Here is a 27,881-nt window from a genome sequence, read left to right as displayed (position 1 = left end):
TACACTTGTTTAGCCAGGAAAGCCTCATTAATTTAAATGTTTTAATTAAAAGCTATCTGAGGGAATTATAAGGGAATTTTACACTTGTTTAGCCAGGAAAGCGTCACTGAGTCTAAAGGTTTTTGTAGGGTCATGCCAAGTGTTTGCAGTAGGGGGCGATGTTGCTACACGGACGGACGGACGGACGATATAACCTATTGTAGGCTGGTTCACTTCGTTCCTACCAGTATGAGTAATAGTATAGCTACAAAGCCTTTGAAGGCTTCGGTGCTCACGTGCTTGGCACCTCTGTTTGTCCCTCCAGACTGCCCAGCGCAAGATTCGAGAGATCCTGCAGCAGTATCACTCACAGCAGCAGAGGCGGAGGTCAGGGTCCGGCCCACAGGGCCCCTCCGCCCAAGGCTCCGGGTCAGGCGACGGCCAAGTGCAGGCCCAGTCTGATGAGGAGTAGGCATCGTCACGTTCACCATGGAGAAGGGAGAGACATCGGAAGAGATGGCAAAACCAAACTGCTTCCGAATGTCTTAACCCAGTCACACATGCACACACAGACACGCATGCACGTGCACGCAGTCGCGCACGTGCACATGTACACACACGCAAACACATGCACGCGTACACTTACATGCACATTAGGGATGGACCTTATTTTTCAAAATGGGTTTCATGATTGGCGTACCCTGTGGATTGTTGTTGAATGATGCATAACTTACATTTTTGCCAATTTGAAGGATATTATAGGGGTTGCTACCAAGTACTGAAGTTTAAGTTTGTGGCTTCGAATTGTGAGTTTCTAGAATATTTTAGAGATTGCTTGAATTCGTTGGAACATGAGGTAATATTCTAGAAACTTCTGGAGTAACTATTCTACGTATTCCTGCAGTCACGAAAGCTTTAAGTCAAGATTCTGGAATAACCTTCAACATTCTAGAATAACCTGGAGATTTCTGGAGTAGGTTGAACATCCCTGAAATGCACTGGACAAATCTGTTCTTCTGGAATGTTCCAGAAAACCCTGGACCATTACAGCACAGAACATTTCTCCAGGAGCTTCTTCCAGGGTGTTCCAGAAGATACCAAATCACAAATCCTTGAAATGCTGGGAAAAGGAATGGAGCATGCGTTGTGGTTGAACACAAGTTGTATGCAGAATCTCCATTCTGCATACAAGTACCATGTGTTTGAGATCATGCTCAAGACAGTCTTAAACACATCCTTGAGGCTATCACCCAGTCCTGATATCTTCATTTTCAAACAGTTCCCAGCAAAATGGCATCGATCAATAATGGCGAATTCACTGCCACTGCTGTAGCAGATGTGACAATGCAAGTTGCCTTGGCCAAGAAACAACTGGTTCTCTGATCAACTACGAAGAGCCCTTAAGAGTGTTGCTCCTCGTGGTGTTAAAATCCTCTGGCGGACTTTACAGGGCACAGTGAATGGCAAGAGCCATTTTTAGCCATCAAAATGTGGATGTTCGTAGGACTGTTTTTTTCTCTCGTTACCAAGGAGGAGGAGAAGGGACTGGTTTGTTGTTCTTGAAGGACTTGATGATTCCAAGGCAGCTAACACAAGTGTTGCCAATGCTGCTATCAAGACATTTTGTGGGCATCGGTGGTGGCTTGGAGAGAAGGCTGATGATGGCTCATGCTTTCTGTGACAGGGTCCAGAAATTAAGGGCAAAGTGGTGGAATCCCTTCAAGAGGAAAGTGGGGAGGACATTACAAAACAAGCCACCGTTGAGCGATGCCATTAAGGAGAATCGTTTGGAGTAATTCATCTTGGCACACACTTTGAGGTCCAAGTTTCTGGACATAGATCCTGAAGAATGGCACATTGATGCTTGCTGGGGGAAGACAAAATGGTCAGAGCCACGACAGAACAAGGAGTCCGTCGCCTTCTCACGTGTGGTGAGAATGACGCACAGCGCAGTACCTTCTACACGTTGTTGGTGACCGTTGCAAGTTATTTCCAGACTTGGCGAAGGCATATCTAATATTAAAGCACAATTCGTCTGCTGGTAGCAACCCCAAATTATTTTCCCCAAGTTAATCAAATTATGCCAAGATTATTTCGTTGGAGATTGGAACCATGCAATGGTGTGCCTCAATAATAATGATTATCTCATCACGTTACCCCATTATAAGGACCACCCTAATGTGCATGTTCAGCAACTTTAGTCAAACCCTTACTGTACAAGGGCCTCCCCACACCATGCGTGTAATGAGGGACATTTGACCATACTTCACCACGCTGGTCAGTGCCGTTTGGTGAATATGTGCGCACGTTATACACGCACGCACGCACGAGGCATGCGCACACGCACAGGGGGACACCCCCAGTGCTCACGTCGTGAAACCAGATTCAGATAACACGGTACGTCGGTCACTTCAGCACCGTTAGTGAAGTCAAAGTGAGCGGCACATTCTGAACCGTCGCACTCAATGACAAAGCAGGGGTTGAGTTGTCAGGCTGTGTTTTCCTATCCGGCCACTAGAAACGTATCCAGAGGGAGCAAATAAAATATAATTAAGGTTATATTATCAGGAAATGATAACAAAAAACACCCCTCCCACAACGTGGAACATTACGTCATGGCATATCTCAACCTCTGCACACACACACTACATCTCAGCACGTCTCTCAACCGCCTTAAAGTACTGTCCAGTACAAAACTGGACAAATTGTCTGGTCTGTGAAAAGGTCACACGAACAGCTGCGTTGGCACTGTCTGTACCCACACCCCCCGCTCCGCGCGTACGCTGGGTCCGTCTTGCATCGAGCGAACAGGTGCCGCACCTCTATCTGTGCACGTTAGTTTAAGCCAAGTCTGAGACGGCAACAGCGGCGTTTCCAACTTCACGTATTGCCGAGTGCGCGTACGTTAATTGTGACGCGGGCACCACCGACGCGTGGTGTCCAGATCAATGTGCCGTCTGCTTGTTTTTGCCATTTGCTAGACGTGCAAATGGATAGGAGGCGCTTGATGCAACGCCCGCCGTCTCGCTGTGGGACCCAGCTGCGTGCTGTGTTGACCTGGTTACCGTGTGACCTTTCCACCGTCTGCGAGCCAGCCCTGCAGCAGTGCTCATCGGAGCGATTTTCCCAGGCTGCCGAGGGCCCACTCAGGACGAATGCCGTTCCTCGGCGTGGCCGCTGCTCAAATGTCCGGTCCACAGAGAGGGACGCCGGGAAAAAACATAAGAGTCTGTCAATGCCGAGGCTTAACTGTCCTCGCGAGGCCCGGACTTGTATTTTTATTCCTGGCGTCGTGTTTAAATTTGGTATTTTGCCAACAATGTGAGCGTGGCAACTGGAGAGGCAGGGAGTGTTGACAGGGGCACACGCCGGCCAGCCGCGCCGGGGTGGGCCGTTGCTGCGTGTCGCTTGCTGCGCTCATCGCACGCGGCACGAGCCACTCCCGGTGGCCTCGGCTCAAAGCTGGGACACCTCCGTGCTGGTGCCCTACCCCGTGCCACGCTCGCTGCCCTCGAGACCGCGAGCGAAGAAGGCAGTCGCTGCAGGGCAGGCCCGGACGTCCAACCCCCACTTCAGCAAAGGAATGTGATCAACTCTTAAACCCCGCGACACGAAGCGTGGCTTTTAAAACAATAACAATAACGGTAACCCACGTGACATCACCAGAATGTTAAAAAAACACCTTTTTTAAAGTTTTTTTTGGAGGTGGGAGAGGGGGGTATATTATGCCATCGTGATTCTTTGTAATACAATTTTACTGGCAACGGACCTGAGGCATTTGGGAAACAAATAAAAAAATAAAAAATAAAAAAAGCAAAAATAAAAAGTAAAAAAAGTCAAGGAAACGTAGATAAGAGACGAAGCCTTACGAGGGCCAGGACCCGGCCGGGCCGCCGCGTGGGCCGCCGCGCGCTGGCGCGTCGCTGTTCTGTTTCAACAAACTACCTCAGTTGGCGATCACGTACCTCGACTCGTTCCTTTAATTCTGGCGGGGTATTTTGTAAGAGAGCTTTATGAAATCGATAGCCATTGGACGGTTTTATTTTTTTAATTACAAAATCATAAAATTGGATTGGGCATGCAGAGAGAGGAAGGGGCAGAATATGGGGGACAGCCGCAAGGACGGTGAACCCACACCCACCACCACCACCACCCTCTCGGTGCTCGCCAATCCCGTGGAGTCTGGGGGTTCGCGACTGTGGCTGCGGTCCCCTCCCTCCCCTCGTGGGCACGAGGCGTTGTGGAGGGAGATGCGTTTCGAGATGCCCCACTGATTCGTCACGGCCCTCTTTCTCGTCGACAGGCGGTTGGATATTTTGCAAGCGATGGCTCCGTATCTGGACAAAGTCTACCAGGACAGAGTCGAGAGATTCAATACGTCTTGAGATTGGCGGGAGACGTCGAGAATCGGAATGTTGTCTCTTTCATTTCTGTTATCTCAGTGGGGTATCTATAAGCGGATCGCCCCGCGTTGTATTCAGCCACGTCCATCGTAATCGTCAGCATTGTCGTTAGTGTTATCCCTCGGCTAAACTGGACGCCCCTATTGAAGAAGTGTGGTCGTTGTCAGGATACATCCGTCGATTGCCAGCGTCATCACCACCACGAGCGCGACCCACCCGTCACGGTGGCGATCGCCGCCCCGCGGCACCGCGGCGCCTCCCCCGACCCCTCCAAGTCAGAGTGCTTCCACTCCCCGTGTCGCGCCCGGCACCCCCCCCCCCCCACCCCTGCAGCGAGCGCTGTGGGGGGCGCACACCGGATGCATCACTTACGGATTCTTTAGCCAGAGAACGGGCGCGGTGTCCGATAGGGTCAGTAGTATACGTGAATAATGACGACGACGATAGCAGTAGCGCGTCTGCACGAGCGACGCGTGCAGTGTGTGTTATTGTTCAGTTGCCAATCCTCTACAAATGTTGCCGTGTAACTGAATGTGATTGCGACAGTTGAGAGGCTTGCGTGGGCCCGGCGCTCCGCTCCGCCGGCGCCTGTGGGAGGCAGGGCCGCCGCACGCGGCGTGGATTCGCGTCTTTGCAGAAATTCACCTGGCGACGGCCCGAGGGCCCCCCTCCCTGGATCCCCGCAGCTTCGTGCCGGGTCCCACATCATCGTGAGCCCGGCACAAGGAGGTCGCGGCGGAGCGGGTTGACGCGACGCCTGAGGGTCGGTGGCCGGTTTTGTAAAACAGTCGAAGTGGAATTTTCCACTCTGTTTCCTTGAGCGCAGTACAAATGTTGGTTTCGTGAAACCGGCCACGGCCCTCGTCGAGGGTGTTGGCTGGCAGCTGTCTCGCACCACTGCTGCCACACAAGCGATGTCATTGCGAGGGTCCTTGCAAGAGAGCAGGGAGGGGGGTCACGGCCGTCGGTTTATTCTCTGTACCCAACCGCGGTGTTGCGGTGGCCCCCACGAGCCCCGCAATTGGGGTACGGCCCGGCGATTTTGCGGGCCCGCGTGGAGGGGGTCGCGAGACGCAGGGACCCCCGGGAACCCCTGCAAGCCCGGCGCAGAGACCCCAATCGATGGGGACATTCTGTGCCGTGGCATTCGGAGGCCCCCGTGGGCCCCGTGTTAACGGGGTCGCGTGCCCCCCGGAGAGGTCAGTGGCCGGCTGCATACACCAAGTGGAGGGATGGCTTCCCTCGCCGTGCTCTATGCAGCCGGGCACGGCTTTACTGGCCGCCTCCTCGAGCCGACCAGGCCGTGGATTCGCTGTGCAAACCCCCGTCCCCTCCCTCGGTTTTAAACGACGCGTACGGCGAGCGCGAAACCCGCGGCGTGCGCGATGAATGTAGGGCGCGTCGGAGGGCGCCGTGTAAATGCGCCGCGTTGCGACGACGACGGCAGCGCGAGTTGACGTGGCGAGCCGGGGGCTGCGTTGCTCGCGCGGTTTCTTGTGGGTTCCTGAGCAGAGTGGGGCTCGGAAATGCGCACCCAATCCCCTTCTCTTCCCCCCCCCGTGTGATGTCCACGTGTGCCTGTGTGAGGTGTGGTGATCATGTGGTGAAACCAGGGCTGTGTGTGGTGACGCCAGACCTGTATTGTGGATGGGGACACCGTGATTGTGGGGTGTGGTGACTGTGGTGCTCGAGCTGTGTTGAGCAGTGGTGGCTCGTGGCTGCAGTTGGAAGAGGGGTGCTGGTGGTGGTGGGGAAACATTCTCCGCCTCGGATTTCCCAATCTCGGCTGCTGTGAGCCGGTCTATGAAGACGGCTCATGCAGTGCCCTCAGCTCCTACGGGAGCCCGCACGCTGGTGAATGACGATCGTCAATCCGCCCGAGCGCGTCGCGTAAAGCTTGGAAACCTGTGGTGGAGTCTAGCCCCTGTCCAACTGAAGCCAGGGGCGGTCGCTGGTGTAGGTAGTGTGGTCGCACCGGAGTCTGGCGTGGAGTGTGGCGACACCGACACTTCGTGCGGTGGAACCAGAGCTGAGCGAAGGGCGCGGTGGCACCGATGCCGTTCTGACCCTCGTGCGTCGTGGTGGCGCCGTGTTGCCCGGCCCTTCCGAGACGACGCGGTGCGGCAGGGCCGAGCGGCCGTGCCGACTTCCCGGTCCGCGAGTCGCGTGGACGCGGGCTTATGGGAGGAAGTATTTGTTTTTAATTGCATTTATCGACACTGATGTGACGTGGCGTGCATGGCAGCAGCAGAGAATCATGCCGCCCCTGTACGACAACGTGGAACGTTCCTCCTGCCGCGGGCCTCTAGCGTGGGGCCGTACCAACCGCGGCAGACCGGGGGGATGATCAGTTCCATCTTGCGTGCAGGGCGAGACATGCGCGCGTATTCTGGAATTGCGTCACTGATTTAAAAATGTACATTCTTTTTTATGAACATTTCTTTGCAATCTTTTGTAATTAGTTTTAGGCCTGAAGCTGATGAAACCCCCCGCGGCAGGCAGGGCGGCTGTACCCGCGCGCCGTGGCGCTGCTGTCAGCATGCGAACAGTGGCTCTGGCGTCGAGTCACAGTTGGGGCTTCATGACAATAAAGAATTGTACAACACGAAGGTGTTCGTCGTCGCACGTCAAACACCACCTCCCAGTCAACGCTCGCGTCTTCCGCCCTCTGTGTCGCCGTCAAAGCGATTCCTGCTCAATTGAGTGTTGATGCGCTGCTCACCTCCCGGTGACAGCCCTGAGCCAGTTTTGGACATTCCGCATTCTCATGATGGGAGCAACGCATTGATGCCTCCCCCTCAGTGGGGCTCATTGTCTAAAGTATCTAAATATACGCGCAGTATATATACTGTGTCTTGTCTTTTCCAAATTGTATTCCGATTGCTGAGTCGACGTAATGCCACAGGACGAAGCGTCCATTCAGAACCTTGGAGAGCAGTGCTCGAAAACGCCCTGTGGAAGTGGATATGGCACAACTGCTTCCTAGAGATCCCTTCCAAGTCACATGTCGGCCACTTTAGCATATTATCGATCCGGAATTTTGCCAAAGTGGGAAAACAAATGTAATGCTTATTTTCGTGTAATTCCTGACCAGGCTGAGCTAATCGACTCACGACACTTCAGAAGCTGATTGATCACGGGCGGCTGAAACTCGGAACCCACCCGGCTACGTTGCTCCCTTATGGTCACTTTTGAGCTACGGTCGCATTTAGACGCTTGGATTTTAAGTTCAGTACTATAGGCGTCAGGTGCACATATTAAGCATAGACATCGGCTTATCCGCTTTTATAAGTCTGTTTATCTGACACGAGTATCGGTTTTTCCAATACGCAATACATCATGTCATGCGTAACAAAAATCCATTCTTCCAAGAATACATGCGGCCAGTTTTCCTGCAATTACAAATAATATTCATCCGTGTCTTAAAAGTTCATCCGTGCCTAACAATATTACATCCACATCAGATTGCAATCTATCCGCATTGAGACTGCCCCTGGAACCCCAGGATCCTGTTTCTCGAGCCCTCGCGCCCGGAGTGTGGGCGGGCGGGCGGATGGACGGGAGGAGCCCCAGGGGGGACACGGGGTCACACCCAGTGGGGGCACGGGGTCACACCCAGGGGGGGCACGGGGTCTCACACCCAGGGGGGACACGGGGTCTCACACCCAGGGGGGACACGGGGTCACACCCAGGGGGGACACGGGGGGACACGGGGTCTCACACCCAGGGGGGACACGGGGGGGCACGGGGTCTCACACCCAGGGGGGACACGGGGTCACACCCAGGGGGGGCACGGGGTCTCACACCCAGGCGGACGGCTTGCGCGGGAACCGTGGCTCGTCCGCTCCAATTGCCGCCGGCTCCAGGGCGGCGCAGACCACGTCCGACGGCGAGAGCCACGGGTAGACGTCGTGGGGGGCCTTGGGGGCAACCCTGTAAGGGGGACCCAGGAAATCCGATCCCGGGGGACCATGGTCTCGCTTGATCTCCCCAAGGGAGGCATTTCCCGGTCCGGCAAAAGCAGCGACTCCCGGTTTCTCCTCTGTTTTTTCCTGCAGCTGTGGAGGCAAAAGGGGGTGGGCAGTCAGACCCTAATACTTGTGTCACTCTTACATCACCTGTCCCACGTCACCTCTGTCACCCGTTACCCGTTTCATGTGTCACCTGTATTACCGAGTCACTTGAATCTTCTGTGTTCCCAGAGTCACCAGTGTCATGTGTCGTCACTCACGTTGCCTGCACCCCCGGTGCCATGTATATCGCTTGCATCACCTGTACCCGCTAGTCCCGTGGTCCCTGCGGGCCTCTGACTAACGAGGGGTCTGATCGTGAGCGCCCACACTCGGTAAAGCGTGGGCGCTCCTCGTGTGAACGGATCCTCTGGCGGGATGGAGCCAGGCTCCCTGCGCCTCTCACCTCCTCCGTGTGCCCCGAGGTCGCGGAGATCTCGCCGAGTCCCCGTAGCCCGGACGGCCTCGTTCCCCGCTCGGGGGGTCCCGAGTGCCCTCCGAGCCACAGCCGCAGACACAGGAGCAGATCGGCCAAGTTGAGGCAGAGCGCGAGCCCCGACAGGCCCAGTGGCCCCATCAGCGCCAAACTCTTGTCGTGCGGCCGCCCCACCGTGCACTCCACGTGGCCGCCACCGCAAGCGGTTGGGTCCCACGGCTGCACGTGGGGCCCCGCGGGCCCACGGTGCAGGAAGTGGGCGGCGGCCCCGCAGGTGAACTTCGGGCCCACGGGCAGCAGCGGGGCGTACAGATAGAGCTGCGCGCAGAGCAGCGCGGCGTCGAGCAACGCGCTCAGCGACACCTGCAGCACGTACGCGCACAGGGACCCGGGCCCCCTAAGGGCCCCGCATCCTTCCCCCCCGCTCCTCCTCCTCGCCCCGTGCGGGCCCTGGTGCCCCGCACCCCTGCGGCCCGTGGCGTTGAGCGCGTTCTGCCGGTGTGGCGGTTCCATCTTGAGCCGCGCGGCCAAGCAGCCGCTGCTGCTGCTGCTTCTGCCGGAGTTGTGGCCGTGCGCCCCCACCGTGATGTAGGCGCCGGCCGCGCGTCCCGGGCCCCGGGAGGCCACCGCGACCCCGCGTTTCTCGCTGCCGCCCTCGCTCGGCACGGAGAATTGCCCGTACTTGTCCGAGTGAACGTCTCTCTCGTAGTCCTCGTCGTCCTCGTCCTCATCGTTTTCCGACTCGTCGTGATCTTCATGGTGGTGGTGGTGATGGTGGTGATGGCAAGATCTCGTGGTCTTGGCCTTCCAGGGCCTCCTGTGCGCCACCGCCGCCAGGTAAAGTGCCAGCGGCAGCGATGCGACGAGAAGCTGCGCCAGGCCCAGGTGCCCCGGGCTGAGCGGGAGGAAGCGGTCGAGGCAGGCCGAGCGGCAGGCCGGGAGGCCCGAGTTGCACCACACAGTCCTGCCATGCGGCCGGACCTCCTGCCTCCCCCGAATGCAAAAGCAAGGCCAACCCCAGCCGCCACGCCAGCACGGCCAACCACATCTTACCTGTGAACGCAGGACAGCCACATTTTACCTGTGCACACAGGGTCGACACATTGTACCTGTGCACACAGGTCAGCGACATTGCACCTGTTCACACAGGTCAGCGATATCTGACCTATGCACGCAGGGCAGCCACATCTTACCTGTGCACGCAGGGCAGCCACATCTTACCTGTGCACGCAGGGTAGACACAACTTACCTGTGCACGCAGGTCAGCGACATCTCAACTGTGCATGCAGGGCAGCCACATCTTACTTGTGAACGCAGGACAGCCACATCTTACCTGTGCACGCAGGGCAGCCACATCTTACCTGTGCACGCAGGGCAGCCACATCTTACCTGTGCACGCAGGGCAGTCACAACTTACCTGCACACCCCCCATCCCAGCTTCTGGGTCACCACACTGTCGTCTCATCTCCCCTTGGTGCCACATCGCCCATCCATCCCACACACAGAGACACAGGGGCCGGCGAGCGGATTCAGGAGGAACAATTTGAATTTAAGGGAAGGGTTCACTCTTGGGCGTTTTCTGCAACTGGCCACTGGTGTCGAAGGGCACAGTAACACGGCGGTGTCGGGGTGCACGGACGGCTCCCCACACACTTTTTAGGAGAGGAGGGAAACATATATTTGTGCTCCCCTTGAATTCATAAACTTCTTGCCCCTCCACTCGACATAGCCCCCATGGCTACTTCCCCGCAAACCTCCCGTGTTCACACTCGATCCCAGACGTCTCCTGGAGTCAGGGACCCTCAAAGATGTCCCGTCACATGGGCCAGCAGTACTTGGAGGGCAGTACTTTGTGAAGAAAGTACTTGCCGATGATGGTGGTGCTGCGACTCAGAGACCCGAGCAGAGAGGCGCAGGACCCACGACGCACCGCCATGGCACTGACGGCACGGTCACACACCGCAGACACGGGTGTCAGAGAGCGGAGAAGACACAGACCACAGGGACACGGACACGAATCGGAGAGACAGAAACACAGATCATCACGTGCAGCAGCAGCAGCACCACCACCAGTCTTACCGATGAAGGTGTCGAGGAGGCAGTGACACAGCGCGGCGAGAAGGGAACTGTGCGCTTCGCTCCAAGCGGGGCCCGTGAGGCTGTGACACCCCGTGAGGCTGTGACACCCCGTGAGGCTGTGAGCTGCCTGTAGCTGTGAGCCGCGTGTGGCTGTGAGCTCCGTGTGGCTGTGAGCTCCGTATGGCTGTGACACCCGTGAGGCTGTGAGCTGCGTGTGGCTGTGAGCTGCGTGTGGCTGTGAGCTGCCTGTGGCTGTGCCACCCGTGTGGACTCGTCCCGGGGTAGTGGAGGAGCCGAGGGCCCCCGGCTCGGAGCGGGGAATGCGATACTCGAGTCGGGGCCGCGCGTCACGGCGCGCAGCTGTCCCCGCGTCCCGGAATAGGCGGACGACAATGGCCGTGCCGGGTATTTTGGGCGCGGGGAATGCGCTCCGCCGCTTTGTTTTCTCATCGCGTGCGCGGGGAGGGGTTGGGGCTGGTCCCAGGAGCCCCGACCCCGCGCGTCGCTCGTTGGGGTCAGGGCCTCCCCAGGGCCCCCGGGGTCGAGAGAGATTTTTCGAAAGAGGGAGCGCGAGGATGGGGGGGGGGTGCAAAATCCTGGAGCTGGGACGAGGGTGCCGCTCCTCACCACCCCCCTCGTCTGTCTGCCCACCCCCTCCTCCTTCGCCTCCCCCTCGTCTGCCCCCCCACGATCTCTTCTCAGCTGCCTCCTCCACACGGACCCCGGGAATGCGCCCCCACCCCCCACCTAGGGACCCCGTTGAGGTCCCCTCAAGGTGCCTTTGGCCTCCTCGTCCCCGAGAGAAGTGAACCATGCAGTGTGCAGCAGTCACCCTTCACACTGACTGAGCTATCCACTGCTGCTGGATTACAGCTTCGTCGCCTTCTCTCGCAGCAGGGATTCGTTTCTCACTGAATATGTTCTCGACCGCCAGTCAGCTGGAGTAAGTGGCACGTGACTCAGAGAGCCACAGACATCGCGAGAGATCTCCTGAATGTGATGTAACGGATGCGGAAAATATTTTCAGAGTTGCCTACTTGGGCAGAGCCGGCTGAAATGCAGCCCTCCCTCGCCGTCTCGTGATGTAATAGGCAACCCACGTAGCACCTGAGCTGATTTCATCGCTCCATCTCCTGGTTTCACGTCCTTCTCCGAGCGTGATCCCTCATTGTACTGCCTTGTCCATCAGCCATCGTCCCTTCTCGCCATGACGCCTCATACTTGCTCAGGGCCCACTTGCGTCTTCTGCCAGCGTGACCCCTTTGTTCTGTGACCCGCGCGCCCCTATTCCTGACTCTCGGTGCAATTCCAAGCGTTCACCTCTCCTCTATTCTGTGCGCAGCTTTGAGCTTTTGTTTCCACGTGCTCGTGTTTGTCAACGTCTATTCAGTCAGCATTTACTATTCAAGAGCCGTGATAAAAATTTGATTTGTTTGGAAAAGTCGAAATGATACATACAAATGTCTATTTCTCCAAAAAAGTCTACCTTCTCAACAACCACAAGTTCCGTGTAAGACAAGCGACTTCTGTAGGTAGCTTACAAACCAGACGTCAACCTCACGGAATCACGTATGTGTTGTTCAAGTGAGATCGGGATCACAAAAGTAGCGATTGCAGCGTGATGAGGAAAGGTGAAAGCAGCAGCAGGAGCATCAGTTTGCTGGCTCGAACTCTCAGGCCGAGCCCTGGTGGCCATCCCGCACGTGGCCTGCAATCAGCACTGTGGAGGAGGAGGATGCAGCGAGAGTTGGTGGATTCCCGTACACATCGTGGAACTCCGTTGCCGTGGACGTCGTGCTTAGCGTACCCTGGCTCGCCAGGAGGTTTCAATACATTAAGTGTGGAACTTTCTTATATCTTGTTGGGGGTACTGTGAGGGCCGACGTCCACCCCACCGCCCTCGCTAGGCAGGTGGGGCGCGACGTCCGCCCCGTCCGCTCCCTCCTTCACCGCCTCGGTCGGTCGTCTCCCGCCGGGCCCCGCCGCCCGAGTGACGGGGCCCCCTGCGCGAGCGCCCCGAGGGACATCCACGTGCCGCTGGCTGACAGCCGCCGCACGGAGGAGTTCACCCTCACACACACCGCAGCTAACGCTAAAGCAGCACGCAGCGCCACGCTCGCGCCCGCACTTGCGAGCGATGACCTCACCGCGCGCCCGCGCTGCGGCTCCGCGTCCACTCTCGCAGCGCGTTTCCCCACGCAGTCGCTCCACACAGCAATCACAGACACCACGCCGATGCTCTGTGCTCACTTTTATTCGCGGCGTAATCCTCAAGTTTCAAGTTCATTTGTTAGGTGTAGCCCTGTGAGCCATTCGGCTCTTGAATCGGGTGCAACCACAACAAACAAAAAACAAAAACACGAACAAAAAACATCTTAAAGTGAATATGTGACTGAGTGCAAACAGAAAATCCAAGAAAAGACAGCAAAATATTGCAGAAAAAAGCACCGTACACCAACACTGTGTGCAAAAATCCTAGTGGAATGCAAGTCAAACAACAACAACCACAAGACAACTTAGATTAAGGCCATCAGTATAACTCTGTACTACAACAAACAAACATGGCCAAACCAAAAAACTTTTAGAAAATCACCAAAATAAAGCCATAAAAGCAATGAAACAGTGGTCATAGGAACTGTGACCGAATTTTCACAATAAACGACGTAAACAACATGTACTACCAAACTCTGCAGCCATAGCTGGCTGCATGAGTCACTCCACAACAGTAGGAGCATCAGTCGGAGTATCAACATTTTGCAATGCACCTTTAAGATCAGCACACACAAATCATACTTTGCAGCGATCATCCGGAGCGAAACATTGTATTTTAGGCCACTAAATTGCAGTGGCAGCTAGGGGTGTACAACTCCTCTAAAGCAGTTTTGAGTGAGATCTCATAGGTAGTGATTCAAGTTGCAGTTTATTGGCAATAGTATTCCAGACCCTGGGGGCATCAATAGCAAAGGCCCTTCCTACAGTATTTGTACGGCAATAGGGAATGTGAAGCTGGTAAATGAGCGAAGACCTTAGGTCAAATTTGTTCTTTGAAACAGAGAGGAGATCCAGCAGGTAATCTGCGGATTTTTTGTAAGTACATCATGAATAAATAAGATCTGATGCACAAGCCGTCGAACATTGAGAGATGTTAAGTTTGACCCAATGTACAGATCACAGTGGTGAGTCCTATATGGGCAGTTCAATACAAATCTTAAGGCCGAGTGATACATTGAGTCAAGCTTCTTCAGTACAGTACTTGGGGCTGATTTATACACGATGTCACTAATCAAGTAGAGGCAGTATGGTAGCTTTTATAAATTCCAAACGGAACATAGGAGGGAAGCAGTGCTTGTGTCGCTACAGAAAACCAACTTTAATTTTTGTCTTTTTACCAATATAATCAATGTGATCTTCAAATTTCAGTTTTGAATCAAGAATGACCACAAGATACTTATAGATCTTGACTTGCTCTATTTGATAATTGCACTGCCCGGAGGGAATATTTGGCGAGAAGAGCCTCGCCGACTGCTACCCAAGTCCCCTGATACTCAGACGCCCTATCAAGTACCTCGCAGCTCCACTCACGGCGTCGCACGGACGCTGTGAGAGTCGGAGGGAGGAGGACGAGAGAGAAACTTCACCTATCACTGCCTCGTGGCGGCACTCGCTGGCGTTTCACGGATGCTGCGAGCGGCTCGAGAAGGCAGGACGGCAGGGAGTCGGTCTTGGCGGCCAAGATGTTGAAGAAGAAAGAAACCTGAATGGTCCCGGGCTCCTCTTTTTATTCCCATAACTTCAAAAGCCCGGGGTGACGTTACCTGTGGTTACCGCTCCCTGGTTCTGTGTCCCACGTGGAGTGCTGCGTGCTGCTGCTCCGACCACCCATTGCCCTTCCGTGCTCATTAATTCTGACCTCATTGTCTGCTCTTCTTGCCTAACATTCCACCCTCAGCCCCTCCCGATGTCGTGAATGACTCATTGCGGCCGACCCCGTGAACCATTTGCGCCCATACAATTATCAGCCAACTCAGGGGTCCCGCGAGGGTCGGCCAATCTCCTGGCACCGGGAAACCGTGGGGTTTTCATCCTAGGGACCCTTGGGATTAAAACCCGCCGTGCCAGGCAATCCCCCGCCAGGACACTCCGTGTGTGCGCTGCGTGTGTGTGTGCGCTGCGTGTGGGTACTCAGTGTGTGTGCTCAGTGTGTGTGCTCAGTGTGCTCAGTGCGCTGCGTGTGTGAGCTGCGTGTGGGTGCTCAGTGTGCTCAGTGTGTGCTCAGTGCGCTGCGTGTGGGTGCTCAGCGTGTGAGCTGCGTGTGTGTGCTCAGCGTCCTCAGTGTGCTCAGTGTGGGTACTCAGTGTATGTGCTCAGTGTGTGCTCAGTGTGGGGGCCAGGGGGGAGTCGCGGCACTTGCCGAGTTGCTTCGAGGCCGTGGCACCACAGTACACGGACAGTCCTGAGCAATGTTACCCCGCTTTCCTCCAATACGTGTGAACAGACTGGCCGATAACACCCTGATATATAGAGGACCGCAGAGCTTGAGGAGGGGGATTTGGCGCAGGCTTCACCTCGTGACTGCTGCCTTCCCGCTTGTCTGCGGTTCTCTTACTTACTTAACAGTGAGCAACACTGCGGGGCGCGTTGCAATTTGACAAGACGGGTGAATGGAGAGGCGTGGGGGGGTTGTGTGTGGGTTAGCCATGCCACGAACCCGGCGACCCGAGTTCGATTCCTGCTCACAGCCAACACCGGTGACGATTATCTGAACCAGTCCTGGGCCTCCCAGAGGTTGACTCAGCCTCAAATGAGTACCTGGTAGTCTGGTACTCATTTGCTGGTACTCATTTCAGGTACTAGGTACTTTATACTAATTCCTGCTTTTGTGTTTCGTTTGGCTACGTAATGTGCGACAAGTTGAACATCGCCACTGGCCACACCACCCCCTCGTGTGCCGTGCTGGCTGATGACGGCACTTGTCACAACAGGCTGTTTGAGGCTCTCCGCACACGGGGGGGTGGGGGGAGTCGTCCCGAGTGACACGTGCTCAGCCGCCCCCACTCGCGGGGTTGGGGGGGACCCCCACGTGGTCCGTGACGTCCCCACGACAGAAGTGGCGGCGCGGGGCATTCTGGGACAATGGCGCCGTTTTGAATCGTGGGTCCCGCGGCGCCGTCTCCTCCCCCCTCTCTCCCCGCGCGTTCCGCTTCCCCGACCCCCCTCCCCTGTGCCAAGACAACGGCGGCAGCAGCAGCAGCAGCGCCCTCATCTGCAGCACCGACCGCGACATCCACGCCCACCACCCCCGCCACCCCCCAACCGGGGGCGGCGTCTGCAGCCGAGTTCCGCGGCGGCGTAGCCAGGCGAGGTCGAGGCTTTTGACTACTGGTAGGCCTCCACCCCACGAGACTGAAAGAGGCAGAGACACGAAGCAGAGACACAGGGCAGAGAGATACACGGGGGACACGAGAGGCAGAGAGGTGACCCTGCTTGTGCCCGTTGCAGCGAGTTGTGAGTGCAGCAGGAGGTGAGGGGAGCAGCAGCAGCAGCAGGAGGATGTCTTCGCTGCGCGCCCTCCCCGGCTCTCCCCCGTCGCGGCTCCCACTCGGCCTCTCCGCTCTCCACGAACTTGAGGCCGCCACGGCGTCAGAGTGGGGCTCCAAGGGGGGCTACTCACCGCAGGACGAGACGCTGGTGCGTGCTCCTCGCGCAGTATACGCGGCCTCCCTGTCTCCGTGTGTCTCTGTGTTCCTATGTGTTCCTGTGTGTCTCTGTGTGTTCCTGTGTGTCTCTGTGTGTTCCTGTGTGTCTCTGTGTTCTTATGTGTCTCTGTGTGTTCCTGTGTGTCTGTGTGTTCCTGTGTGTCTCTGTGTGTTCCTGTGTGTCTCTGTGTGTTCCTGTGTGTCTCTGTGTTCCTATGTGTCGCTGTGTGTTCCTGTGTGTCTCTGCGTCTCTGTGTGTTCCTGTGTGTCTCTGTGTGTTCCTGTGTGTCTCTGTGTGTTCCTGTGTGTCTGTGGGTCTCTCCACAGCGGGGAGCACACGTGGGTTACATGACAGTGGCTTTAGGCAGTCAACCCATAGCAGCCTGGTCTGTCCAGTGACTTTCTGCTTTCGAGCCGTCGACCCTTCATGCAGCCTCAACATGCACCTAGCCTGGCACATGAGCCGTGGTGACGTCATTGCCACCGAGTGAAGAATGGCGGTTCTATAAATGTCCTGTATGTGAGTGGAGCGGTTGTGTAGTGGTTAGCGCACCACGCTATGAACTCGGAGACCTGAGTTTGATACTCAAGGCCTTTCATCGGTGGCGAGTGATATCAGAACTGGTCCCAAGCCTTGCTGAGGTTGACGCAACCCCTTATACAAGGACTTGTTGCGATATGTGAACTTCAGCACCAGGAGGGCAAAGGCGGCAAAGTGGTTGATGAACACCACCCCCTCTGATCCGGCGTGCCTATATGGGGGGGGGGGGATCTTTGTTTCTTTATATAGTTGTGTGTTGTGCTTGCTGCTTGTGTGCAGGCGAGTGTGCTGGGCTTGCCGGAGGTGGTGTTGGGCTGCGAGGGGTGGATGCGGGGAGGGGTTCTCAGTGAGACCGACCCCCTGTCCCTGCGCCCCTTATTCTTGAACCAAGAGCTCAGCGCTGCCGGAGTGCGGCAGGGCCGACTGCGAGCTCGGTACCGCACCACGCACACTCCGGGGGACACTGACGTCGCACGGTCGACATATTTCGGGTGGAGCGCCCAGTTCCTACCTCGCTGAATAGAATTCATTATAAAGCAGTCATACAACAAGTCTGATTATTATACTATACATTAGTCAGATAGATGAAGTAAATCACCTTTTTATCACTGCTACCATGGTTACTTTTCCTCTTATCTCGTCGACCTACCTCCTCTCACCTAGCCACTCAACCACCCCATCACCCAGTCACTATTATATCGCTACTATCATGGTTATATTGTTCTTATGAACTTAGCACCTCCATTCCTCCATGTTGACTGTGCACAACCAAACCGGCATATGGTAGGCTACAACACTTTTCTTTCCACTTCTTGCCTCGCACTGCTCGCCTGAATGAAGTTTATCCCATTCTTAATTTTCCCAAACGCTATACAATAAACGTATTAACTCTTGTCTATTTTGACTTTAGTTCTCTTTCTTGTAGGCCACTTGATGTTTCGGGCATTGGGACTAGTGCTCAGCTACTGTTTAAAAAAATCCTGCAGCTTTTGTATGTGTGTTGAACTTGTTTCACACCATATGTAGCCAACTGTGCTAATCGTAGGTAAGAGTTTATAACGGTGTATTGTATCTAATGAGGAGTTGCTGCCTCGTGTGGTTTGGTGTGTTGTGTGTGATGTACGTGCAGGCATTCGGGTGGTCTCGCCAGGCTGTTAGAGAAGTTGTTTAAGTCGGAAGATGATGGTGAGTTGCCTTATAGTAAAAGACATTGTCAATATTTAGGTAAGCGGCTGGGTGAGGGAGCTGTTAATGTGGTGGGGGCCTTGGTTGTGTTGCTGTATCTGTATCGCTATCCGGTGTTTAATAAATAAATGATAACATATAGCCCTTTGTCAATCCAGTGCTGAACAAAAGTCTCCCCATGCCAAGATGATCATGGGAGTTTGTGTAGTAGGAATTAACCACCTGTGATTAGTCTCGATTGAACTTCTCGTATAAAAGATAATGGAACACAGTTTGTGTTTGGATCTGAGTGTGAGGAGAGCTGGGCACGCCCAGTTTATTATGGAACTGTTGAATCTGCGAGTGTGGCTGAGATAACGGTGCGCCTCCCATCCTAGTGCCTGTGTGGGTGATGACGCTGTGGAACGCTGCTCTGTCTTCTGCCCGCTGGGTGCACTCACTGCACGGAGCCGTGTTCCCACACCTCACAGTGAGTGCCGTTCACTGGGGATTCGACAGTTTGGTGAAACGAAAAATAATCACATTTTCAGTTTTGCTAAATATTGTGATCTGGTTGCTCATTTCATGTTTTTATTACATTCAATATCATGACATGACGTGTTATGTTTTAATGCGGTTCAGTGAGGTCCGATGTTTGTAGGTGAATGAATGACTTTCAATGCAATAAAAAGTGTTTTGTATGTTCCCCAGTTGAGCCGAGATGACATGGTGGCCACCTTCTCCCAGGCTGTTGACTGGTAAGGCTGTGTGTGAAGCACTATCTTTTGGAGCTCTGGACTGTAGGGGACAATTACCGATTAATGTGGCTGCCCTTCCCGATTGTCTGAAAACCCGGGGCAGCTCACGTCGTCAACAGTGGAGTGATTCTGAAACAAGCTTGGTGCATCGCCAGTGCGTCTCATGATCAGTGTCTATAAGAACTGGCAGTGTGCACCATTTAATTATTAATGTATTTATTTTTGTGTTTTGCTATGATGGTTATTGCATGCATCATGCTGTGTTTGTATGCATCATGCTGTGTGTTTGTCAATGGAGATCCTTGTACACCCTTGCAAACGAGATGTAACATCTCAAGGGATTTTCCAGGCAAACTATTTTTCTATGAATTAAAATTGTCTGTGCTTCTCCGCAGGCATGGCTGCCTGCTGCGATCACTGGCTTGGCACCCACACACAGACAAGTTTGCTGTGGCTCTTGCGGACGATTCCGTCAGGGTGTACAGCGGCAAAAGGTGATGGATGTGCCGACCGTTGGCTTGGAAGCTTCACTTGATTCGATGCCTCGGTGATGTTGAAAAGTCTGCGCTCGCCTGGCAGATTGTCTCTCCAAAATGCAGCCGCCAGCATGCTCGCTCGCACTCCTCTTGGGGACGATGCCTCACCTGTGCTCTTGTCTCTGCATTGGGACCCACTCGCAGATTTGGGCAGCATCTAAATGATGTGTGTTTTAGATGTGTAATTCAATTACATTTGTAATTTTTTTTTCCCCGCTGGTCATGGCGCAGTGACGTGGTGCCGACGCTAAAACATGGCCTGCAGAAGGGTGTGGCTGCTCTGGCGTGGAAGCCACTGTCCGCATCGGGCCTCGCCGTGGCAGTGTCGGTCGTGCGTGCTCGTGTGGACCGTCGACCCGAGCTCCCTGTCCACGCGGTATGTTCTTCTTATGTCCTTTCTCTACGTGTACAACCGAACCGTGCCAGCACAAGGCCAGCATGGAATGGGTGGTATTCCACCGGCGTGTTGGAAAATTGAGGCTGAACCGAGCTGCGCTAGGGGTGGGGCTAGTGACACAAGTAGTGCATGCGACGTTATTCAGCGCAACTCGAATACGACCCCACTGCCACATAAGCAGCACACCTCGGCTTGTGCAGTGGAAAATTAATTGATCCTTCCTTACCCGTGCCGCACTAGCTTGGCATAGCTCCAGTACAGTTCAGACGTTTATGTGGAAAAGATGTGCATTTATGTGGGGTGTTTATGTGTGCGTTATTTTTATTGCGGCGGTTAGCACGCTGCGCTACAAACCCAGCGACCTGGGTTTGATTCCCGCTCACAGCCAACACCAGTGACGATTATCTGAACCGGTCCTGAGCCTCTAATGAGTACCTAGTGCGGTGTGTAAAGATCGTCACTAAGGAGACAGGCGGCCGGGCGTAGTGCTGGCCACCCACTCCCTTGTGTGCCGTGCCGGCCTTCGTAGGTGCTCGCTAACAGTACTTGCCCCAACAGTCTGTTAAAGGCAATACGGAGGCTCTCTGTGTATGTGTACATGTGCTCGTGTACGCACGGATTTGCGAGCCCGTGTGTGCGTGTTTGGCCGTTTCAGGCCATCGGCCGTGTGCGCTCAGGTGTTGAGTTGCCCTGGCTCCGGGCCGGTGACGGCGCTGGCCTGGGCACCACAGGGACACCTGCTGCTGTCAGCCTCTCCGGCTCACACCACCATCACGGTACGACCCCCAGCCCCACCTTCTGACCACATCTGCCAGCGGTGGTGTCGCACGCCTGTAATCCCTCATTGGAGCCAGCGAGAGTTGGCGAATCGTTGCATTAATCTTGTGAAACTCTCTTCCTGTGGGCGTCGAAGTCACCATACCCTGATTCGCCATGAGACAACAGTACCCTGTGTGGGGATACTGTTGCCCCCCCCCCCCCCTTCATTGTATGTGGGGGGTTTTTCCCTCGGGTTCGCTGGTTTCCACCCAAATGTAATAAACACTCATTAATTGGCAGATAACACTTTCAAATATAGAGGACCGCAATCGTTGGTAGCGCTGGCTCACCGCCTGGCTGCTCCCTTCCTGGTCATCCATGGTTCTTCTTCGCACCTCTGAGTCGTGCAGCGGTGCGTGACAAGTTTAAAATACTACTATTATCTCCTTACAAGCAACCTAGAAATCCCAGGCAGACTAATCACGAGGAAAAACATTCTGCAGGCCTTTACATGTGTGGTTTAAGGGGTTCGCACCCGTGTGTGCGTGCGTGCGTGTAGGTGTGGGACGTGGCCACGGAGAGCTGCGCGTCGGTGCCGTGCCCGGGTGGAGGAGGGGTGAGCCTGCTGGTGTGGGCTCCCAGTGGCGGGCGCGTGTTAGCTGCTACACCTTCCCCTATGTTCAGGTTTCCATCTGCACACACAAAAGGCAGAGGACCCCCGTGTAGCCTTAATAGACCGTTGGGGCAAGTGCTGTTAGCGAACACCTATGAAGGCCGATATGGCACATGAGGGGGTGAATGGCCAACCCCACCCCCGGCTGCCTTTGTCTCCCTAGTGCAGATGTTAGCACATCGCACTAGCCACTAATTTAGGACTCAGTCGACCTACGGGAGGCCCAAGACCGGTTACAATATTCGCCACTGTTATTGGCCGTGAGGCGGGAATCAAATTCGGGTCGGCCAGTTTGTAGCGCAGTGCGCTAACCACGGTGCCGCCGCTTCCCAGCCGCGTGAGTTAACAGCATCCCCTGAGTCGACTTGACCTCAAAGGCCCGGGAAGGAGCAATAAGGGAAATTGCCCCCCCCCCCCTCCCATATTTGCATGTATATGTGTGACAATGCGTGTGTATGTGCGATACTGTGTGTATGTGCGATACTGTGTGACGGTACGCACTGTGTGTATCATTACGTTAAAGATCTGCATGTATTTATACATGCACACATACATACACTGAAACCCACACTCTAGGTAGACTTTTTTCCCCTCTATAAAATATGTTGAACCTTAAAAGGTGCTTGGGTTAAAACAGACATACGTGCACACAAATACCATTGAACAGCAAGCCCTGGTCAGAGCGTTCTGTGAAGATGTGGTGGTGTGACTGTGCTTCGTAATGCTCATGATTTCCCCCCCCTCTAATGGGGGCTACTCTTCTGTCCACGCAGGGTGTTTGAGACCCGCACATGGACGTGTGAGAAGTGGCCCACAATGGCCGGGCGCTGCCAGGTGATTTGTCTATGCATCATCATCACAATAATTATTATTTTCTCAGGAGAGCCCCACCCAAATCTGAATACGTTTGTATGTTTTTGGCTCTGGGAAGAAACCAGAGAACCTAGAGAAAACCCATGCAGAGCAGAGGTAGGACGCCCAAACACCACGCAGTAAGGGGCCCGAGTCTGGAATGAACCCAGGTCTTTCTTGATATGAAGCACGAGGGCATCCTCTTAGGCACATTCACTCCCTTGGCTGCCATACATTGGAAATCTCTACCACCGGCCATCATCCCTTCTAGCCATGACGTCAATCCCAAGCCCACTTTTCTTAACAGTAAGACTAAGGTCTTGGCAGTCAATGTGGCGGTCGTGACGGTATAGTAAGTGGATGTTGCGCTGCATTCCACGTTTCGTATTTTCCTTGATGATTCTCGCTCTGATAATTGTTTTTTTTTACCCTTCTATCTGGCAACAAAACTGACACCTTTTTACAAGGAGTCATGTTTGCATAGACCGCAATACCTGCAGTCATAATACAAACAAAAGAACATAACTCTGATAATGTGCACTGTCCTTGAAGTTGATTGGTCCACACCCGAGACAGCTTTCCTTAGAGCCTAGTCTCACATGGGTTGGACCAGATGACGCCAAAAGGCGCACAACTCAAAGACAATGCACCATCAGAGTATGAGAGCTCGGGGCAAGCGTCTACACTATGGGAACCTCATTTGCCAGTAAAAATATGATAATTGTTTTTTTTACCCTTCTATCTGGCAACAAAACTGACACCTTTTTACAAGGAGTCATGTTTGCATAGACCGCAATACCTGCAGTCATAATACAAACAAAAGAACATAACTGATAATGTGCACTGTCCTTGAAGTTGATTGGTCCACACCCGAGACAGCTTTCCTTAGAGCCTAGTCTCACATGGGTTGGACCAGATGACGCCAAAAGGCGCACAACTCAAAGACAATGCACCATCAGAGTATGAGAGCTCGGGGCAAGCATCTACATTATGGGAACCTCATTTGCCAGTAAAAATATAATTGTTTTTTTTACCCTTCTATCTGGCAACAAAACTGATAACCTTTTTACAAGGAGTCATGTTTGCATAGACCGCAATACCTGCAGTCATAATACAAACAAAAGAACATAACTCTGATAATGTGCACTGTTCTTGAAGTTGATTGGTCCACACCCGAGACAGCTTTCCTTAGAGCTTAGTCTCACATGGGTTGGACCAGATGACGCCAAAAGGCGCACAACTCAAAGACAATGCACCATCAGAGTATGAGAGCTCGGGGCAAGCATCTACACTATGGGAACCTCATTTGCCAGTAAAAATATGATAATTGTTTTTTTACCCTTCTATCTGGCAACAAAACTGACACCTTTTTACAAGGAGTCATGTTTGCATAGACCGCAATACCTGCAGTCATAATACAAACAAAAGAACATAACTCTGATAATGTGCACTGTCCTTGAAGTTGATTGGTTCCCATAGTGTAGATGCTTGCCCCGAGCTCTCATACTCTGGTGCATTGTCTTTGAGTTGTGCGCCTTTTGGCGTCATCTGGTCCAACCCATGTGAGACTAGGCTCTAAGGAAAGCTGTCTCGGGTGTGGACCAATCAACTTCAAGGACAGTGCACATTATCAGAGTTATGTTCTTTTGTTTTGTATTATGACTGCAGGTATTGCGGTCTATGCAAACATGACTCCTTGTAAAAAGGTGTCAGTTTTGTTGCCAGATAGAAGGGTAAAAAAACAATGATCATATTTTTACTGGCAAATGAGGTTCCCATAGTGATCCTCGCTCTGCTTGACTCATTGCTGCCGCATCTCCTGGGTGGACCTGCTATTCAACATATTCCATACCTTGACTGCTGCTCTGTCACTTTTCTTTACCATCGGCCACTCGTAAGACTGCCTTGCTGCGATTGATAAACAGGACACACAGGTGACTGACCCTCGCCTATTCTTGCGCGTGTGCGCGCGCACAGGCGGCGTGTTGGGGCCCGGGCGGTACCCACCTTCTCTTTGCTGTGCAGGGAGAGACCCTGATTTACGGCCTCACGTTTTCCACTGCTGCAGGTACGTGCGCCTGTGGGCTGTGGGATTATCGTTCTTGTTTCGCTTGGTTGTTTTGGGTTCGCTTAACCAGGTGAAAACTAAAGAGACCAGGGTAGTCTTCTTTACAAGAGTGACCTGACTTGGAGAGTTAGTCAGCAGTGTTTATATGTCCGTGTGGAGGTTGGCGAGTGAACCAGTGGATAGCTTCAGGAGCACCCTCGTGAACATCTGAAATGCTCCTTGCAAATTATCTTTTCAAGAATTGGTGTTCTTATTTGAGCTGTAGATTCACAACAGTTATCCATATCTAGAGGAGTAGTGTGATGACGTGACATCATGAGCGCTGTGAGGCGCGCGGACGTCATGTCATGCGGGATACTTAAGGGGGACCCCGTGACGAAAGCGGACCGAGAGCGGCTGAAGGAGGTCTCTCCCGCTCGTGACCGGACGGTGTTGGCTGAACCCCCGTCCGGGTTCGACGAGTGGGAGAGCCGAAGAGATAGCCGAGGGCAGGGCTCGAAGAATCTGTGAGAGCCGCTTAAGAGTTAGAGGGGTTGCTCTCCTCGGTCGGGCGGTGTTGGCTGAACCCCCATCCCGACTCGAGTGAGAGAACCCAAGGGGATAGCCGAGGCTCGAAAAAAGAGTAGAGCCTGGGGTTCACGCGAAGGACCCAGTGTAGCAGACACCTACCTCTGGTGTAAGTGTACTTTTCCCTGTCATAAACTGGCGAAAGCCCCTACATGAAGTTCTGTCTTCGCATCCATCTTCACAACACAACACATACATAGACTTACATCGACAGCCTTGCAGAAAAACTTAGATATTCACATAGAGACCCACAGACTGAAATGATCATGAGAGACGTTGGCATTATTCCCAGGTTGCTGTGCGCTGAGCCCCGAGATTGAATTGAGAAGAGGACGCATGGCTCCCCTCGCCCCATTGTTGCTGCATGCAGTGACAAGGTCTTCGTGTTTGCAGATTGCACCGAGAGCACAGTGGGGGGGGCCCGAGCAGCATCCGTGTGTGTGGACCTCTCCTCCATCGACATGCAGACGACTGACGAGACCTCCATCACGTACGTACGCATGCAAGCACATGCACACAACGGTTGCTTTGTGCTCTGCGGGGCCGTCGGCAGCAACACGGTGGGGCAATGTAATTCTGTGCTGGGTTCACGTGGTGTGCCACCGTCTCACCTGTCCTGGTAAATTCGCCGTACAACCCTGAAGCACAGATTGCCACGAAAGCACACGTCTTTGGTTCTGGGTACTTGCCATGACTTGCAATGGTTCTTGGATTTTGTGAGCTTGTGTTCACATGGGCTGTATGCTCATGGGTGCGTGCGTGCGTGCCTATGTGCTCACTGTGAGCAGGCTTGGCGGGGAGGTGCAGTCTATGGTGTGGGACCCATGTGGAGAGAGGCTGGCAGTCCTGATCATTGGTAAAACCTCCCCTCATGTGTGTATGGTGGATACAATGCATTACACACTTGCGGACTTGTGTATCCTTGCCTCACTTTTTCAGGGTTCACATGTTTCCTCTGCACTGATACATCAGCGATTTTCAACCTGTGAGGCACGCCCCGCCTTCACCCACACTACTTCTTAGGGTGAACGAAAACCTTTCAGGCTGATATATGGATACCGTGCTGGAGCAATTAATTTCGAATGTGTATGGGGAATATCGGCCCCATGTTGCGGTGACAAAACACACTTATTAATATCGTGAAACAAATGCCTGCTTAACACAACACACCAATACACAACAATTGCCTTGCTCACACCGCGTTTAACCAGAGGTCTGGCCATGAGCGTGTAATCTGAGTAACCCGATCTGTTTCTTTGGAGCTGGGAGGAGGGAGCATAGGGGATCATTGGTCTTGACTGGGGTGCTGCACTACCAACAACGATTATAACGTCCAGTAACCATGCAAGTTCACAACAGTGGATCTCGGAAGCCAACACACTGTACACGTGTGTGTGTGCTTGCGTTATGGAGAACAATAGTGTAGTGGTTCGCGCCCTGCTCTGAACTCGGAAACCAGAGTTCGATTCTCGCTCACGGCCAGCACCGGTGGCGATTGTTTGAACCAGCCCTGGGCCTCCCCTAGGTCCACTCAACCTCAAATGAGTACCTGGTATGGTGTGTAAACATCGCCTCTTGGGAGGCTAAGGTAGCTAGGTGTGGTGTTGGCCGCAACTCCGATTAGCACGGTTGGCTACATACAGTGCGAAAGAAGTTCAACATGCCGGCCTATGATAGCTGCTGGCTAACAACACTTGCCCCAGCAGTCTGTTAAAGGCTATACGAGGGATCTTTATGTGTGTGCATGTCCACCAGGTGTCCACTCGTGTCTGGCTGTGTTTAAGACTCGGCTGCACCCCGTGTTTGAGCTGTTGCCCTGGTGAGTGACTAACGATGATTATAGTAACAATAACCAAGGCTTCATTTCTCAAGAGTATTTTCCAGATCGTACGTTAAATTTCTTTTGTACCGTATGTATTCTTCGTGTTAAACTGCACCGTTTCTAACCAACCCTTCTTATCGGAGGTGCGGATCGCTCGTTAACTTGAGCAAGCACGTGACTATTAGCCGCGGCACAGTGGGAGGGACGTATAATTGATGACGTGTGCTGGCTGCAGAAATATTGTTGAAAGAACAGTAGCCTCACGTCACCACCTTCACCGTGGCCGCTCGGTGTATATTCTGCTCGCAGTGGCTTCGTGCAGGGAGAGGAGGGCGCCACTCCCCAGCTCATGGCCTTCCATCCCAGCTTCAGGCAGGGAGCGCTGCTGTCCGTGGTGAGGAACACCGGCCGTGCCTCGCCCGTGATGCTCGCGCACATTGTTGTGTGACGTTGCTTGATTCATGTACAATGCCCTATTTGCCAACCCGTCCAATTTCAGCAGCCGGCTGCTGATTTTATATTATTTTTACTGTTACATAAAATGGTATTATACAAATTGCAATGCTGTGTTGGCAGTAGTGCATGAGCACAGATAAAGCTCAACACATTAATGCATGACACTGCCCTAAAAGGATAAGGCATATATATAATGTAGGTGATGTTTAGGGCAATGGCCCATCTCTTCAGCATATGGGCAGTGTCATTGACGAATGTGTTGAGTCAATAAAGAGCCTACCGTTTCAGTATTTGTTGTTAAGCATGCAGTGCTGAACTCAATACTGATGTGAATGCTCGTGTGTATTTGTAGCTGCCGGTGTGCGCACGCGTCACAACCTGCTGTGCCTGCATTGTGTGTGTCCCTCCACTGTGTGAGCAGGGCTGGTCAAACGGTCACGTGTCGTACATTCCCTTCTACTTCGCGAGGTGTGAGAATCCGTTGCACTGTGGTGGTGCCGCCATTGAGCCCTCGCGATCCCTGGGTCTCTTCTCCGAGTTGTAGAAACCGGGCCCCGTCTCTTACACACACCACCACCACCACACCACCACACTACAGCACGCGGGTCGCACCGGTGAGGGGATGGCAGCGATGTTCATGCACAGGTGTCTCGTGATGGAATTGTTTTTTGAATCAATAAAATTA

The 27,881-nt window shown here is 53.8% G+C and overlaps 3 protein-coding genes across 6 annotated transcripts in view; 2 read left to right on the top strand and 1 right to left on the bottom strand.

Annotated features, from left to right (window-relative positions):
- LOC133356249 (insulin-like growth factor 2 mRNA-binding protein 3) overlaps positions 1-6,991 on the top strand; it is a 30,995-nt gene extending 24,004 nt beyond the window's left edge. For all 4 annotated transcript variants that reach the window (XM_061573652.1, XM_061573644.1, XM_061573670.1 and 1 more), the window contains one exon: positions 305-6,991. In XM_061573652.1, coding sequence (XP_061429636.1) covers positions 305-451 — 147 coding nt within the window. In that variant the 3' untranslated portion in view covers positions 452-6,991. The remainder of the gene's footprint in view (positions 1-304) is intronic.
- On the bottom strand, positions 6,985-16,191 carry LOC133358803 (uncharacterized). Its single transcript, XM_061577254.1, has 5 exons — positions 15,963-16,191; positions 12,792-12,910; positions 10,908-11,267; positions 8,799-9,881; positions 6,985-8,440 (listed from the first exon to the last, which is right to left on the bottom strand). The coding sequence occupies exons 1-5, from the start codon at positions 16,189-16,191 to the stop codon at positions 8,183-8,185; spliced, it is 2,049 nt and encodes a 682-aa protein (XP_061433238.1). The 3' UTR covers positions 6,985-8,182.
- AAAS (aladin WD repeat nucleoporin) lies at positions 16,037-27,881 on the top strand. Its single transcript, XM_061573594.1, is given in 18 exon segments — positions 16,037-16,289; positions 16,407-16,595; positions 17,424-17,578; positions 18,274-18,329; positions 18,707-18,798; positions 19,020-19,066; positions 19,462-19,560; positions 19,834-19,924; positions 19,926-19,978; positions 20,655-20,775; positions 21,318-21,442; positions 22,205-22,265; positions 24,261-24,351; positions 25,312-25,408; positions 25,707-25,774; positions 26,674-26,737; positions 27,050-27,134; positions 27,618-27,881. Coding segments are annotated over 17 exon segments (1,566 nt in total). The 5' UTR covers positions 16,037-16,289; positions 16,407-16,457; the 3' UTR covers positions 27,741-27,881.

The sequence above is a fragment of the Lethenteron reissneri genome, chromosome 7 (genome assembly GCF_015708825.2).
Source record: "Lethenteron reissneri isolate LAM-NWPU_2019-01 chromosome 7, ASM1570882v1, whole genome shotgun sequence".
Classification (NCBI taxonomy): domain Eukaryota; kingdom Metazoa; phylum Chordata; class Hyperoartia; order Petromyzontiformes; family Petromyzontidae; genus Lethenteron; species Lethenteron reissneri.
Note: the sequence above shows the minus strand (reverse complement) of the source record. Positions and strands in the feature narration are given on the sequence as shown.